We start from the raw sequence: 17,043 nt of genomic DNA, 5'->3' as shown, positions 1-17,043 counted from the left end.
GGTGGCTAAAGAAGCACCAGGGTGCAGCCATATTGACTCTGCCACCACTCGGTTTCGGTTTCCGTCGTTTTACAATGTTATGTTGGCAAAATGGGTACCAAGGAAGCCAAATCCCGATCCATCCAAAGTCAAAATGTTGCGCTTTTTCTCGTGGGCTCAGAATCACGTTGTCCCCTTGATCACGCGCATGTCTCAACTTTCGCAGAAGATTAGCGTGGTTCCTTCTGTTGTTATCGCATTTCGTCCGATGGCAACACGCTATGCACGGTACGACGCTCACCTCAAAAAGGTATTGCGATAGTAGAAGGAATTGGAAATTCTGTGGCAGCTCGACGACTAGACGTTACTAATCTACCTTACGTGGGTGGCGGATCAGCGGGAGGTGATATTTAGATGTAGGCCTGGCCGCAAAGGCTTCCGAATCGTCTAGGAGGATGAGAATGAAAAGAAAGACTGGGTTTCCGAAAAACTCTGCCTCAATGGCCATAATGTCTGTTAAAGGTACTTTTTCAAGCACTTATCTCATGCTACATTCCTGGTTGTATTTTTTCCCGCTGAGCAGTATGAAAAGTCGCCCCTCGCATTACAGTCGCTGTCGCGTTACATTCAAGTAAATACGGTACTTAGTAACTCCTAATTACCATACTCTTGATTGCACTTAGCCTCAGTATATGTCTTCAAAACATGCCACTAAGTCAAAGACCACAATGTATTCACTAGGTCCCATTCTAACACACCTAAACCAATAAGCCTTTGTTGAATTTCTGTGTTGTGTTCATCGTGCAACCAAAGTGCCTGGTCTCAACCCCAATACCCGCCCTAATTAGTCCAAATTTATTTTTCAATATTCTTGTTTGCCTATGTTGCAGGAACCTCCTCACTAATTTTGGCACACTAATTTTGGCTTCACTTGGAACTTCAGGGCTCCTTGGACTACTTGGTCACAAAGTATGCATTCGCTGGCAATGCCAACAACATAGCTTACCTGCAATAAGGAGCCCTTATGCTATTGCATAAACTCCAGCTATTGATGGCGTTCCTCAGAAACATTACATCACATAAGACTTTTCAAATTTTAATTCTGTTTAACCTAATGGGCAGTAGCCTATGTGTTGACTTATATCAGTTTTAAATTCCATCAACCACACAGTTTTCTTACCAAGATTTGAACTAAGTCTTAAAGGGACAGCCTACTGCCACGGACAAGTATCAAAATATTGGCATACTGTGGTAGATCTTACCACTTGGTGGCAGGATCGAGGGGAGACCTCGCAGTGTAACCATGAATCTATATTTTAAATTGATCAGGAAAGTCGGGCTTTATCAGAAGATTTCATCTGTTTGGAGTGTCTGAAGTGAATATACATTGTGTCACTATGCACAGCATCATACAGACGAGTATTTGTATTCATATCAACTTAAGACAGCCACCTTCTTTCTTTTTCAATAAATTACAGCCTTTTATTTTTGAATCTTTTGAAATGCATTCAATATAGAAAACCACTCAACCAAAGGCGGTGCCATACTTGTAGCAGCGCTGCCATCAGTAGCATTGCTATTGGGCTCGAGATCGAGCAAAGTTGCCACCTAGCAACATAGCGGCGAAACCTACCCAGTCTGGATGCGTGTTCGTGTCGCTTGCCAGCCGCGGTGATTTACACGCGCACATGCGTGGCGTGTACGTTTTTTTTTGTTTGCCTATCTGCCTCTTGCAAAGAGATATGTGAACAGGCTATCATCGCATGCTTCATTAAAAGGAAAAATACTTGTCCGTATCGAGTATGTCCTGCTGGATAAGGACATCATTAGTCGCGGTCTTCGGCACTCAAAAAAAAAAAAAAAAAAAACGACACCGAAAACAGCTTTTGCAATCATCAGTCATAGGTCGCCTTCATGCGTTAAACCCCGGGTCAATATGTGCGTTTTTTTTGCTGTTGAAGGTTTGGGAAACATATCTTCACTATCCCTAATTGTTACACTAAATATTACATAATACACCTAGACCAATGTACTGTACTAGTAGCCTGTTATAATCATTATAATCCCTTTTCATCGAAGCGCTGTCTTCCGAGCAAACTCGTAGTTTCTGAAAAGGGGAGTAAAACAGCTTCATGCGGGCTTAACGATCGGTGTTTAGTTCGGGAATAAATAAATCTTATAGTCGCATGGTAAGATGACCTCCATTTCTTTCGGAATAGTTTTATATCCGGCACCTGTTTTGGAAGTAACCCTAACATTTTGCTTCGCATAAGATTGAGTCATTGCTCAATCATTAGTTATAAAGAAATCTTCAGCCTTAAATTTTTGCCAGAACATGACAGCGCTCATGCGCAGTTTCTGACGATGTTTTCGCACCAGTGATTCGTAGCTTGCACTGTAACGTTACTGAAAATTAATCGCCGATTTTGTAAATTTTGTGAAGTGTGTAGAAGTTCTCACATGGTGAAATTTATTTGAATTGAAAAAAATTAATTACACTACTAATTTACCATTTATCAACATCACATACATCAAAAATCCCTTATACTTTCTAGTCATTGGCGCATGCAGTAATACACTATCACATTCCATGACAGTGGCCGCAAGAAGCATCCGCGTTTTTGCGAGTTTGGCAAATTCAATCCACTCAGCACTGTACAAGTGAACAATCAGCTTTCCTGTGCGATGAGGTTTCCTGTGTAGTGTCGGCGTAATCTCATTTTTGGGGATACTTGTGTGTGGTTGTCTAGCTAGAGTTGATGTGCACTCATTCTATGGCAACTCGCCATGCAGTACGCTGTCACCTGTTTTATACCTGATTAATCCTCGACTCAAGCACGATATAATGAACCAAGCTTTCTCGATTCATTCTAAAGTACTGCAGGTCAGAGTATGAACCTTGTATCTGAGTGGGCTTGACACTAATTTCGCCTGTCTCACTCATATAAGACACGCGCACACTGTTTAAAAGTCGATAAGAAAAATAAAGCTGTCATTAGCCCTTTCACCGTCATGAACGTACCGGTACGTTTTCGTGCTTCCCCCTCCCCGTGTCACCGACGTACCGGTACATTCTCTATGGTGCGTTCAAAACTTCACGTCCGAGCGCGAAGCTGGTGTGCTTGAACAGGCTGTGCCATCTGTAATATCTTTCTACAAGTTCATATTTTTGCCCTCATTCTGTTGGCAGGCGCGTAGCCAGGGGGGGGGCTTATGGGGCTTCAGTCCCCCCCCCCGAAATGTTTTCGTGCTGTCATGCACCGCCGACCAAAACAACCACCGGCGCTCAAAAGCATTCTGGGTTTTGTCTACAATATCTTTTTCCGGTTCATTCGAAAATACATTTCGGCACGAACATTACGAACTTGGGGGCTACATTTCGTAGCAACGCCCATGCAGACGGAGTCACGTAAAGCCAGGAACGATTTCCGAGCACTAAGTTTCAAGGGCGTTTAGATAGCGAGCGGGCTCGTCGCGTCAACTGGCGCCGGCCGCGGAGGTGGGGATGGACGACGAAACAAGACAGGTTTCCATTCCCGCTCAGTGTTTCAAAGGCGGTATTTCCCTCGCCTTCGACTCCCCGCTTCCTCAAAATCCCTGTGTCTCTCTTTTGGGGCTTTCTTTTTTCTCGTGCCTTCTGCGAATCCTCACCGCACTGTAGTAGCTCTTAGTGGTACTCCCTCGCCCTTCTCCCCGTACACTATGCTCTCTCCGTGGTTGCGCTTTTTGTTTGTGGTTGTTTTTTTTTTTTTTCGTTTTCACGCTTCTTCCTACGCGCCGAAGAGAAGGAGCTGAACACTGTCCCAGGAGCGTTTTGGTTTTTTTATTGCACCTCGTTTGTTTTCCGAGCATCATCGGGTGACGCTCGGTTCTCAGACTTCCGGTCGTCGCGCCTGTTTTCCCCCGAGCGTCACCCATGCATTCACGGTCTGCCTTTCCCATCCAGTCTGCGTTTGCATAGCTTTCAACCTTGTCTGCTGTCTTCCTCGGCCGCCGGTGTCTTCAGTTTCTTGACATCTCGGAATTGTGTGCGACAGCAGCCCGAACGACTCGGGTCGTTCGCGAGCGCATACCTGCAGGTGGGAGTCCACATATACTGGCGGCCGCCGCGGAGGGAGCACTTTCCTTCATATCCCTGTCCCATTCAGCGCAAATTAGCGTGCACTCCTGCCGAGCACAGCTTTCTACAAGACCGCTTTCTTCTCTCGCGCTGCCTGGGTCAGTCTCTTTGGTACCGTCTTCTGCGGTTTGACCAACGGCGGCCGGCGACCCCTCCCAGAGTTGACACGATAGCATCGACTCTGCATGGATGCTGGCAGACGATCGAGCGAGCGAGTTGCCCGCGTGCAAACATATGTCATCGTCGCTTTTAGTCCGGAGCTGCTTTCATTATGGTCGGCGAGAGGCATCTCTTGTGCATAACGAATGGAATGTATACGCGTACGTATCACCGACGAGAGCACGGACTGATGATCGCTACAGAGTTTGGATATCGGATGACAGGTGAGCACGAATTATTCGTCCGCGAATCTTAAAATTGAGATTAACAAAGAGGATAGTGTAGTGTTTTTTTTTGACGTCCTTTCACACATCGTTTAGGAAGTGCCAATGCGCAACGTGCACGCGTGTTTATCTCATGTGCACGCATCGTCCGAGCCAGAATCGACGGCGCAAAACATCAGCAAAGCAGCTCGGCACATTCAGTTCGGCAGCGCAGGTTGTCACTGATTTTCGCACCGACACGCAAGAATCGCGCACATGAGTATGCGAGCAGCTACGCTAGAGACGCAGCGAAGCGAGTGATTCCAAAAGGCCGTCCGCCGTGGCTTCGACGCAAATAAGGCCTAGCGACGACCAGGGAGCAGCGCACAATCGGAGTGCCGTCGGTCGCAGCGCCCGCGGACGGCATCTCTGCGGTAACCTGGCGACATCCGGTGCTGCACATAAGCAGTGCGAATTTGTGTACTTTCGCGATGAAGCTGAGGACAGACCTTTTTTGACACACGTTTCATTTACACGAAGGTTGATGCTGCCTTTTTAATCGGACCTGCGTGCTCTTTTCGCACTGCTGCACCGACGCGCACTTTCAGTCGGATGCACATAGTTTAGGAAGTGCCATTGCGTAACGTGCACGCGTGTTTTATCTCATGTGTACACATCGGCCGATCCAGAAACAACGGCGCAAAACATGAGCAAAGCATGCTCGCCACATGCAGTTCGGCAGCGCAGGTTGTCACTGTTTTCCGAAGCTACACGCAAGAATCATGCACAGTAGCACGCGAGCAACTACACTAGAGACGCAGCGAAGCGGACGATTCTAAAATGCCGTCCGCCGTGGCTGCGATGCAAAAGAAACAAGGCCTAGCGACGAGCAGGGAGCAGCGCACGACCGGAGTGCCGTCGGCCGCAGCGCCCGCGCCTGGCGGCATCGGGTGTTGCACTTAAGCGGTGCGAATTTGTGTACTTTCGCGATGAAGCCGAGGGTACACCTTTTTTTGACGCACGTTCCATTTATTTATTAACACGCCGCACAAATGGTCGATGCGGCAAAGACGAGACGGGACTACAGTACGCTGCTGCGCCGTCGGTCGGTACATAAAGGTTGATACTGGCTATTTAATCGGTACGGTGTTAAATCGGACCAGCTAGTGCTCTTTTCGCACTCCTGCACCGACGCGCACTTTCAGTCGGACGCCACCACCTTTTCGGTTAACATCGTGAACCGAAGCGCCAAGCTCGGGTTCACGCATGCATTGCAGCACTCGAGCAGACGACTTTCGCAGCTACCGGAAGTGTGTCAGTGACGTAGAGGGCGTCGCGGCTGCAGCCAATGGCAGCCTGTCGTGGCCTGTCACTCTGTGAGTGGTGACGTAGGTAATCACGGCAGAATAGTCCCAAATCTCGCCGCCACGCGGAAATGGCGCAGCCCGCGAATTTCAAAAAACGCTGTTTTTAAAAATTAATAATAAATCGCTGGATTTTTTCCGATGAGTTTTACTTTGAGCGAATGCTCGGAAGCATTTGTTCTACACATTGAAAACGTTTGTCAGTGACCTTTCTAGCCGTTTCATGCCCCCTTTAAACATGGTATGGGACGCTTCTCCTCGTGGGTTGGCGGTCTGCATACGCTGGTGACAGCATATTCGATATCCGGCGGAAGTGCCACACCACTACAATCAGCATTCAATGCGGCCCCTCTCAGCGCCTGTGGAACTCAAGAAGCGTAAAGAATTTTTTCAGAAAATAATTGTTAATATCAAGCAGAAAGAAAAATTTTGTGGTCTATATAAAATATTTCCTTTTTGTATCTTAATCACGAAGTTCAATTTTTTTTTTACTTTTATTTTCAAATGATGTACTAAATATGCGCACTCCCACCAACAATCATAACTCTTATATACCTCGCCACAAGAAATGTTCCTTTCGCAATTATTGTATAAAGGTGGAATTCTATATGGAGGAGGACACGCTGCAACGTGAGCCCCTCCTGAACAAAATTTCTGGCTACGCCACTGTCTGTTGGTGTGTATATACTGAAAAGTATGGAGCGACCGCGCACACCCCCGCCACCTTTCTTTGCTGGGGAAAGGTGGCTCACGCTAAGCGATCATGCGGCGCGCGCGTTTCGCGGCGCTTGTGTGCAGTTACGGACTCAAGGGTTGTTCTGCCATCTGCTGCAGGTTTGCAAGTTTGTATTTTATTCTGTTGGCGTGTCTGCTGCGTCACGTTCAGGGGCTCACGCCATCGCCTCTCCAATAGGTAGACACGACTCGATCACTGCTTTCGCTCTCTCTTGCCGCGCCCTTGCTTGAGGCTAGCAGCAGCAAAGGAGGTTGTTTTAGCCTCTTTCCATCTCCTTCTGTCATACTGATTTCACAGCGTGCCATTTCTCTCCGTTTGCGGGCCACCGAAGGTCGTAGGAACGTGTGCGTATATTGTTAAGTCGTTGAGAATGGCGTCCGCTGGCGCCGCTGTGTCCGACGCGGTAAAGACACAGAGGGCGAGGTGCAAAGTTTATTACGCTCTGACAGGGTGAATCACTTTGTATAAGCAACACAAAGTGAAGCAGCAAGTTCACCGAGGCTGAGTAAGCAAACATACAATTTAGTATCGCTGTCGCTGCGCCAAAAACGCCAAGCAGGCTCTGTTGAAGCATATTGTTTTTCGTGAACTTTATTAGGTCATTAAGTCAGTAAGCCGTCATTAAGTGAAGTAAAACTACCGCGCTGATAGCGCCAATTTTCACCCTGGAAAAAAAAAGAAAAAAAAAAATGTCCTACTATATCATTGCTATCACCGCGCAGTTGTGAATATTGGACTTTTCATTGTATAATGGTACCGCTTTATGTTTTTTCACCGCCATACGTCTTCTGTCGCTAATTTGCTAGAACGTCGCTCATTAACTGCCGTCAAACATTAAATGACATCGCACATTGATGGCATCTCTGGTTGGCACACATTTGCCAAAAGTTTCCAGCTGCGAACACACCACAACTATGGTTGGTTGGTTTAGTTTCCCGAAGCGGCTCATACTATGAGACACCGCAGTGGAGAGCTTCGGAAATTTCCAGCACCTTGGTTGGTTGGTACAACAAGAAATAGATAACTAATAATCTGTGCATAAAGTTTTATGTACATTTATAAAGTAAGAGCTGCAGGCAGTCATCGATCCGCACATGAACACGCGCCCATACTCATGCATGCACAAGCAGTGTGTGTGATTTCACAGAACTTAATATATATGTATCTGATGCTGGCTGGCTGGATATTTAACTTAATGGGAGGGTAGCTTTTGCAAAATTCCGCAAGAAAAATGGACTCTGCATATTGCGGCGCACGTGCAGCACAAGGCGTTGGAAGGTAAACAACACATGTTGCCATTAGGCAAACCATGCTCATGTTGAATATTTCGTGAGCTTCTTTCGCAGCTAAACGAACAAAATTTCAAACCAATGAACTAGCGCATTTCGCACAAGAAGGTGTTCCTTGATGGCACGAATTTTTCCTGGTCGGTTCTGTGAAGCCACACCGACCACTGATGCAGATCACTCTTTTCGTTCAGGCACAGAGAAAACGCATTTCCAGACTCAGGCCTGGTGCCACAACAGAGGCACAGCAGAATTTCTCACATGTACAATGCGAAAAACAATCGGAAAAAGAGGAACTACCCCGCAAGACACGTATTCCGCACACGCGCTTAGAAGGGATATGGCAACGCGAAGTCACGTGACGCTCATCAGCCAGTAGGTGAGCAGGCAGCGCGGGGAAAACAAATGCGGTACTCTGAAATTTTTCCAGTAACTCTAACGAGAACGCCACTCGAGCGCCCCCTACTGGCAAGGTTGGTGATCGCGTAAACACAAACTCTGATGACTCATTCGGGTCGCGTTTTTCGTCTGCTTGTGGTCGCACGTGCAAGAAAATATTGTCGTCGAGCAGCGCTTCAGCGTAGCATAATTAGTACTGCAATGTTGTTTCGCACGATAGCGCGGACATTACTGGCATTGCCGGGCACTTTGATCCCGACCCGCTCGCCTGCGACTCAAGCGATGAAGCAGGAATCAGCAGCAGCCACGAGAGCTTGGTGGCTTGACGCACAGCGGCGCAGGAAACGTCAAATGGTAGGAATGTTGAACAAAGAAACTGATTACCATGAAGATGCTGCTTTATCAGTCAGGTTGGCCAGCGATGTGAGCCAAGCTGGCATTCTAAATAAATGTTTTAGCAATGACGCGATCAGCCATCGTAACCTGTAAGCTCTCCCGATGGCTCCCGTACTCACACGCTGATTGGTTCCGATGCGGCGGGCCTGCGTTCCTCCGTTCAAGCATGTGGCGCCATCTGGCGCAGTCAAGGCAATCTGGGTGCGTAAAGGCATGGCCTCCGAGATCACCTCCGCAGGGGGGGGGGGGGGGTAATCTCGGAGGCCATAGTAAAGGCGTGGCCACTGCTATCGGCTCCTAAGTCATAGTGGCCTCGTAGCATCCGCTATCGGTAATCTAACGATCGCGGATCGCTATTCATTCGCTTAAATAACTATTTGTACTAAGGCCTATCAGGCATGACTTAATTGCGAGGATTGTTCGGCCAATACTGAGGTCCTGGTAGAAGTAATTGTACAGTGATAAAAGCGAACTTTTTTTTATACAGCTGCTGCCCGGTGCGACGCACCTGACGTCTGCTAGCTCCGCTGCTGAAGGCGTCATGCAAAGCAAGAAAGTATTTTACAAGATGGACTTGCCAGTAAAGCAGCGCTAAAGTCCGGCTTTTATTACAGCTTTAGCCCGCTCCGATGCGCTCTTTGCTGGCGCTTCGATGTGAAACCAGCTAGGGCTAACGACGTTTAGGGTAGGCCGGTAGGCGGGGAGAGGCGCATTTCGTTCCCGGCACGCCATCGAGAGGCATCAGTGCCGAAAGCCCTGCACTTGTGCAGGCATGATGTTGGGGCCCGAGTATAGCAGGCAGTCTCCATACGTACACCGGTGAGGTAATTGTAACATGTCCCAACGAAGAAGCCATCGAGTAAAGCGAGAAGAAGCGTAGTACTTTCTCAGGGCCCGGCCGGTACTGGCTGCGGCACCGTCGCTGTTCGAGTCCGGCCATATGTCGTCACTGCTCTCTGCTTTGCCGACTCTACGTCACAGTTGTTTGATGACGTCTTTACCTATGTACCCTTTTTCGTCACAGAGATGTCGCTGCCGATGGGTTTTGAAAAACAGAGTACTTGCCTGGCTTGTGTTTAAAATCAAATTAAAATAGCTCCGCAGCAACGTGCAAGGTTGGGACTGCTTGGGGAGCATCTCTGTACAACCAGGAAAGCAATCGTATTCCTTCCGACGCTTCAAAAATTAGTGTCTATACTCCTTTAGGCAGTGTGGCAGTTGCTGTATTCATGGAGCTGCATCGAGTTACCATACTAATTGTATGTCGTGTTCACGAAGTCAGTGTTTGCAGATGCGGACTACCAGTGAGAAAATGAGACTACCATACTGAAAAGTAACTTTTAAATGGTTCTGCCGTGTTTCTCAGCTCCACAGCCAAGTACTGTTAATATTGAGATGGAGGTTTCCAATGAAGCAAGAAAAAAATTGCTGAAAAAGTCAGCAGACTGTCCTTTTAACCCTTTTTATCACGTATGGACAAACTATGACCAGATTACGTATCATAAAGCAGACAAAGTTTGAGACACTATCCAAATATTACTGCCCCATCTGTGAATTTCTGCAACATTAAAAGCCTTTAAATCTTATTGCAATAAGGAACAACATGCCACAACATGCCAAAACATGATGCTTCAGAATAAGAACAATACGACAACTTACAGCTGCCAAGAGGGTAGTGCCTTTACAAATCGACAGGTTTTGCAATTTTTCACAAAAACAAAAATACGTAATACAGTCGAAGAAAGTACACAAAGCTGACAACTGCCAAGATGAATAAATTTATAACCTTTATAAAGTATATTGCATCTTTCTGCCAATAATGATAGCCACACCAAAGTACCAAACATAAAAAAGTTTACTTTTAACAATGAACTTCAGTTTCTGCACAGAATTTGCACAACAAATGGGCAGCTTCTGATTGGCTTTTAGCTTCCAGTTTGTTTCTAACTTCTACACGAACAGAAGTTAGAAACAAACATTTTAACCACATTCTTGCTTTCAACATCAATACTACACTTGTGAAAGCACTAATTTCCAGTTTCTGTCATCTTCAACAATGCACGCAACACACAAAGGGTCACAGACAGCAAAATTAGAGGGCTGCCTAATGTTGAGGGCCGCGCACATACACTACATGTCAATCAAACAGCACTCCTACAATGAAATAACGAAATGGGTGTTAACCATTTCCTTACTGCACCCAGTGAGCACCATTAGATGACTTCACAAGCAGATTTCCGAACCTTCCACGTTGCTGGACATGCTGCACCATCTGGCACGTAATTGGAGAACTCAACTTTCATTATCAGTGTACAGAGGGCAAAACGCTCCTCTAAAATGATCTAACTCTGTGCTTCCGGCCACTTCAGGCTATGCACGCTACATCTAACAATGGCTGCCTGGTTTGAGGCCCACCACGAGTAAGTATGCGGCAGCCAAACTGACAACACTGCCTGTCTTTTCCGCGCTCGCTCGCCACCTACTTTCAACGTCAAAACACTGTCCGCACTGCCTGCTTGAGTGCTAAGGAGAGGGCGTGCACACTGAAGCACCCTATGCCTGCTGAGAAACCAAAAGTTAGAAACGAAGAGCACGCCGCTGGCTTCATTTTATCTTTCTCTTTTGTGTAGTTGCGGCTAGTGCAGACAGCGCACTGATGACGATAGCAGGCGGCGAAGTTGCAGTGGCTAATGAGTCTGGAAAAGACTGGCAGTGCTGTATATTTAGCCGCGCATGCTAACTCATAGCGAGCCAAGAACAAGGCAGTTATTGCTAGATGTCGCCCGCATAGCCCACAACGGCCCAAAGCATGCAGTTCAATCACACTAGAGAAGCATTTTGCACTCTGTACTTTCTTTCTCTCACAAGTCCCAGAGACGCAGTACACTGTTAGCCCGCTAACAATGACCTCGCAATGACCTTGGGCGTCATTTTCGAGCCTTCCTCATTGCTTACAGAAACACCACACAATCTGGCTTGCAATCAGACAAGTTACGTTTTCAATATAGTAGTGTTTCTTTTACTCTTGAGGAGCCATTTTTTTCAGCGCACTCCAAAAATGCAGTAGCGTCCTAAAGTCGAAAATGAGGATGGCCTACTCGAAGATGTTCAAATCGCTCTGTCTGTAGCTAATTTTTTCGACAACCCGAGCAGCAGCGACTCCGAACGCTGTCTCTACTGTCAGAATTCAGTTCTGGCAACTAAAACCAGCCTGGAAAATCATGCAGATAGCTGCTGATAAAAGGCTAAACATTTATACACTTCAGAAAAACGTTTACCATATTTTTCTTTTCAATTACTACTTTTTCAGGTTTTGTTCAATTCTTTCCAAAACTTGATTCTGGCAATTAAAATACTGTGTTGCAGCACATCCTTTGTTGTTCAAGCTTATATGCCCTTTTATTTAGCTTGCTTACACGAATATTACAAAAAAATTTTAAACTAACAGTTTTTGCAAAAAGGTACAGAAGCCTACAAAAAACTGTCATTTTTCACCATAGCAAAGAATGAATTAAGGTTAAATTACTCGATCATAAACATTACGCACAACAATATGACAAACAGTGATGCCCTTATAGCATAGCAGTGTATATATAGCACAGAGCAAGGGTGGGGCAGCAGAATAAGTTTTGGAGCATCTCTGAGAGCAGAAAAAGATGTGCACTGGAACAGCAATGGAGCAGTTGTGGAGCAGTAATAGATCATTTTGGAGAATGTGAAATGCAAATATGTAATATGTAAACGTTAATTAACCTGAGCTTATGTGTCTAAAAATACTGAGGTCAAAATTTTAATGACACACAATAAGCTACAACTTTGTGTATTACTCGTGAAAGAGGTGGCTGGGAAGGGGGCCAATCCCGTCTGAACTACACAAGGTGAAAGCCTTGTACGACTCATGAGACAAATTCTTGTCCTCACAACCTGTCATAGAAGTTGTCTGCATGAAGTGGTACCGGAAAGTTGTGTGAAGTCTGTGTGTCGTAATATTGGTGTCAATAATTTTAGAGAGAGTAATATGGCAGAGGGTTCGAGTCCCAAAGCATGGTCAAGGGTTCTAGCCCTAAACTGAGGTCTGGGGTTTGAACCCCGGGTAACGTCTAGGGGTTGAGACCCAGAGAAGGCCGGTCCGAGTTGCTTGCTCACATCCCCACTGTGATGCTGTGCATGAGGTCAAGGGTTCAAGTCCCTCGCTTGCATCACAGTTGCCATAATGGCCGTCATCAGGTGTCATAGGCAACTGAGACGCCAGGCATTGAGCCACCACAGCGGCGAGTCGGTCAATGGCGTGCACAATATGTGTTCTAGTGCCAGCGCTCTTCCCCCTTACCATCTCACCTCTGGCACGCCATTCGCTCTTGAGGCATCACTAATGGACCTCCATGTGGCGCTGGGTTTGTCTTTTTTCATAGTAAAATTGTAACGCAACCATTGTTCGTACAGCATTCTGGGTGGTGTCATACCCTTTTACTGCCTATTGGCATGCATCCGCTAGTCAAGCGATAGGAACACAAATCGACTTATGTGCCTCCAACTGTATGCCCTAATCACCTCACTACACTACTTGACCTAGTGCAGTGCATATTTTCAAATCGGGTGTCCCTGCGCGAGCGAACTTTCACCTTTGTACACATAGGCAGTCCTAAGTATCTTGAAATTTTAGACCTCAGCTCTTATGCACTCGTTGGCAGTTGAGTTGTGTCGCCATTGGTACCGCTGTCAGTGTAACCGAGCGAAAGAGAGCTAGGAAACACGACAGAGACACGAGCCAAAACGAATTTTCAGAACAAAAAAAAAAAAAAGAGCCATGAGCTCTGTGCTGCTCGCCCTTGGCTCTTTTTCTTTTTCTGATAAAATCTTTTTGGCTCGTGAGTAAAGTGAAAAGTGCTTTGTAACTCGCACACATACATAGCATGCCCCTTGCCGCCGCTGTATTGGTGGAACAGCATGCCAGTGGTGCACTATACTGCTGGCTATATGCCATAAGGAGCCTGAAACACAGAGGTGCCTCTCTTTGACTACAACACGAGCCAGGCCATCGTTTATATGCTATCTTAAAACCACCCGGAAGACAGAACCCAAAGAGAAGAGCATAAGACGAGGCTGGTTACACGCTCCTTACGACATCTTTGGAAACATGTCTCTGGAGTGCTGATCTCAATGTTAACAAACTGCTTAACCTTTGCGCACCAGTTTCGCCGCACTACAAGCACTGGATGGGCCCATATGCTGCCCACCAAGCCAAAGACACGAAAACGAAATTACATCACAAGATGCACCATGTGTCACACTGTACGAACGAGAGTAGTTGAGCAGATTGGGGCTTCTAAGCTCTTGCTCCTGTCATTCCTTTCTTTCCTTGACATTGTGCAGGCTTGAGCCAGTTCAGTTTCCAAGTGACTATAGCAAGTTCCCAAATGCGGCAGCATCGCCTAGCCCAGTATCCACCCAAGACGCACTTTCGTGAATGCCTTTTATGTAACAGCGATTGCATGCAGTCAAAATACTAAAGCTTTTTTGCCTTTTTCCCTGCCACTCAAACCACACAATGACAAGCGTGTGTGGTACCGCATCTCGCAATCTGACCCATGAGCATGCAGCTTGCAACCAAGCCAGCTGCACGGCTCTCAATGGCCCTCAATGCACAAGAACTGCTTCTTATTGAAGGCTTAACGTTACCACACGTCCGCTATTTAGCGTAGTGGAAGGCATTCCAAAAAAAAGTGAACTGACATCACAATTACAAGATGCTGCAATGAGCAAGTGCTCCTTGAAGATGCCACGACAGCTGGCCAAGAGTTCAAATGAACAAGACATTTTGCAGCAATCAATAGTTAAAATAGTGAAAGTGCAGTGCAAATCAAACTGAACAGCAAGCACTATTTGTGGACTATTAAAAATTTTGGATATTCTCACCCCCTTCCCTTTTCCAAGAAAAAGTCATAGCATACCCTAAAAGATATAAGGCTTGCCTGGCCTATGCACAATTCCAGCCAATTTAATGCTTTTATTGAAGCATGGTGCGTGAACTCTAAAATGGTGCAAATGGCACAACCGCTCTCCCGCCCCGTAAAATTAGCACCTACATGTTACAGAACAAAGCAGCAACTGCCCGTGTAAACAGATAAAAAAAAAGTAATAAAGCGAGTACTTGGTCCTCAACATAAACTGTGTCTGCATGCACTGAAATAGCACTGGATAATGCATGCAGGCGGTGCACCTACACTCTCACTTCTCTGCGAAACACTTTGTAAGCCTTGCAAGATTCCCCAGAACACCATCCCACAACACTAAATGCACCTGAGGCTACACGCTGCGATTATCCAAATTCGTCCACAAAACATATTATTACCTTGTCTCATACATCCCACTACAGTTAGGAAGCTGTGCTCAAATAGTTACCGGTGTCAAAACTGAACACTGACATCAATGGCGACATGGACCAGCAAGAGCACCAACTTTCTTTGACATAAAAAATGCTAACACTGGAAAGGGGTCCTTAAGATATGCCTGTCTTGTTTGAGCCATTTCTGGTCTGCAGTATCTTGAAATAAATATAAAAACATGGTATAACGAAAACACTTGGCACAAAGCAGAAAGCTGGGCTAGTTGGTGAGTCATCATAAATAAAAAGACTAGCGCAAATAAATAACGACTTGGCACAAATGGATACAGATGACGATTTGTTCAAAGCTACTATACTGCACTTGACTAACATCTTTCTCAAATAAAAGCAGTAGAGTCATGCACAGCAAGCTCTATGCTCTATTGCAAGATACACTATTCTCAAAATATATCGCTGCCTAAAATTAGATGCTTCAATTTCACTTTTTGAGCCCTGTATGCACACACGAAACAACTGACACAATTCCCGACACTAATTGAGACCCAATACTGCCAAATGAGAGAAATAAAATAATCTACACAAGACTTACACAGTGCAAGATTGTTTCAATATACTGCAGAATAATATCAAATCAAATTATTCTCTTGTTCAAAAGAATAAATGTAAAATACAGAAAACTATATTGCTACTACTTTTAAGATATTTACTTGCTATTCACACCATTAACAGATACATACTGAAGCTCTAAGCAAACAAGGCCCTTCAGCAATTAGATGCCAACTACTATGTAGAATGATCTACATACAAGCACAGAAGGCATCCCTACAATGATTCACAACATTTTTTTTTTAATAGCGTGCTCAAGATAGGACTACAAATTTACTCAAGAAAACACCTCTCTCTGAACTTGTGTTCCAAGAAGCTGACAGGTACTGAATCATCCGGTAACATGAGACCTCTACTTCAACCTGTGCAATCCAACATATATACCCAATATTGTTGGGACACTCACGTCAATCCAATTACATTTGCAATTTATGCTTTTACATTCACATGAGTAAACAATGAGTAGCTAAGCTGATTCAACAAACAGATCGGCCTTCAGCCTTAATTCTTATGTTGAAACTGCATACACAGAGCCAAGCTGTTAACTTCCATCTCTGCCCATTTATATGGCAGAGTGGATGGCACACAATAAATCATTACGCCTCGTGCTGGCAGCCTCATACACCTGCAGACAGCACAGATTGAAAAGACAAGCACATTCTGTCCCAAATTTGGTAAGTAGTCTACAGTGCTTTCATGTGTAAGAAAGTCATTCGATGTAGCAACTATATCACACTCTGGTACAGTACAGTATAGTGTGGCAACGTGCATTCCTATGGTATGACATGGATGGCATGCCGTGGCATGGAAAGGATCAGAATTACTGGAGATAGCCTCAACACTTAAGGCATATATGCTAGCATTAGAACTCCACAACTACAGGCTAGCTAAGGAAGAAATTTCAAACTGTGAGGCTTAATGTCCCACAGCGACACATGGACTATGAGGGGCACATTGTAGAAGGTCCCATATTATTTAGACCACCTGGGGTTTTTAATGTGGGTTGACACTGCACATCACACAGTCATTTTTTGCTTTGCCTCCGAAGGCAGAGCAGCGCAAGCTAGACAAGGAGGAGAAAGGGAAGACGAGACAGCTACAGCGCTGTACATGTATCATCTTCCCTTTCTTGTTCTTGTCTAGCTTGCGCTGTTCTGCCTTTGTGATGAATCAACTAGCCCGACATGTGTTATTAACTTTGCTCCCATAAAATATGTTACACAGAGGCCAAGAGTCACTTTTCCTGTCCCTGCAAAAATGGAGCCAATGTCAACATGGTTCTCAACTTGTGGCCATTTCTATGAGCATACCCATTGCCCATATGACACAATGGGCACATCATGCTTCTCTCTCTCTCTCTGTCTGTCTGTCTGCCTCAGCGTGCACGCACACACGTTCGTGCATCAGGCAATAAAAGCTGGTATTAGAGAACAGCACATGTTTTTCAGA

General features: G+C 45.7%; 1 protein-coding gene across 5 annotated transcripts in view; it reads right to left on the bottom strand.

Moving 5' to 3' along the window:
- LOC146203273 (tyrosine-protein phosphatase non-receptor type 1-like) overlaps positions 1-17,043 on the bottom strand; it is a 144,191-nt gene that overhangs the window by 65,279 nt on the left and 61,869 nt on the right. The window contains exon 9 of one of the 5 annotated variants that reach the window (XM_084588649.1): positions 7,085-7,226. The exons of the other annotated variants lie outside the window; for them this stretch is intronic. Within the exon in view, the coding sequence (XP_084444775.1) occupies positions 7,169-7,226 (58 nt within the window). The 3' untranslated portion in view covers positions 7,085-7,168. Of the gene's footprint in view, positions 1-7,084; positions 7,227-17,043 lie in introns of those variants that run through there. 5 annotated transcript variants of the gene reach the window in all.

The sequence above is a fragment of the Amblyomma maculatum genome, chromosome 1 (assembly GCF_055883805.1).
Source record: "Amblyomma maculatum isolate TAMU_Amacu chromosome 1, ASM5588380v1, whole genome shotgun sequence".
In the NCBI taxonomy this organism is placed as follows: domain Eukaryota; kingdom Metazoa; phylum Arthropoda; class Arachnida; order Ixodida; family Ixodidae; genus Amblyomma; species Amblyomma maculatum.
This window is presented reverse-complemented; position numbering and strand designations above follow the sequence as displayed.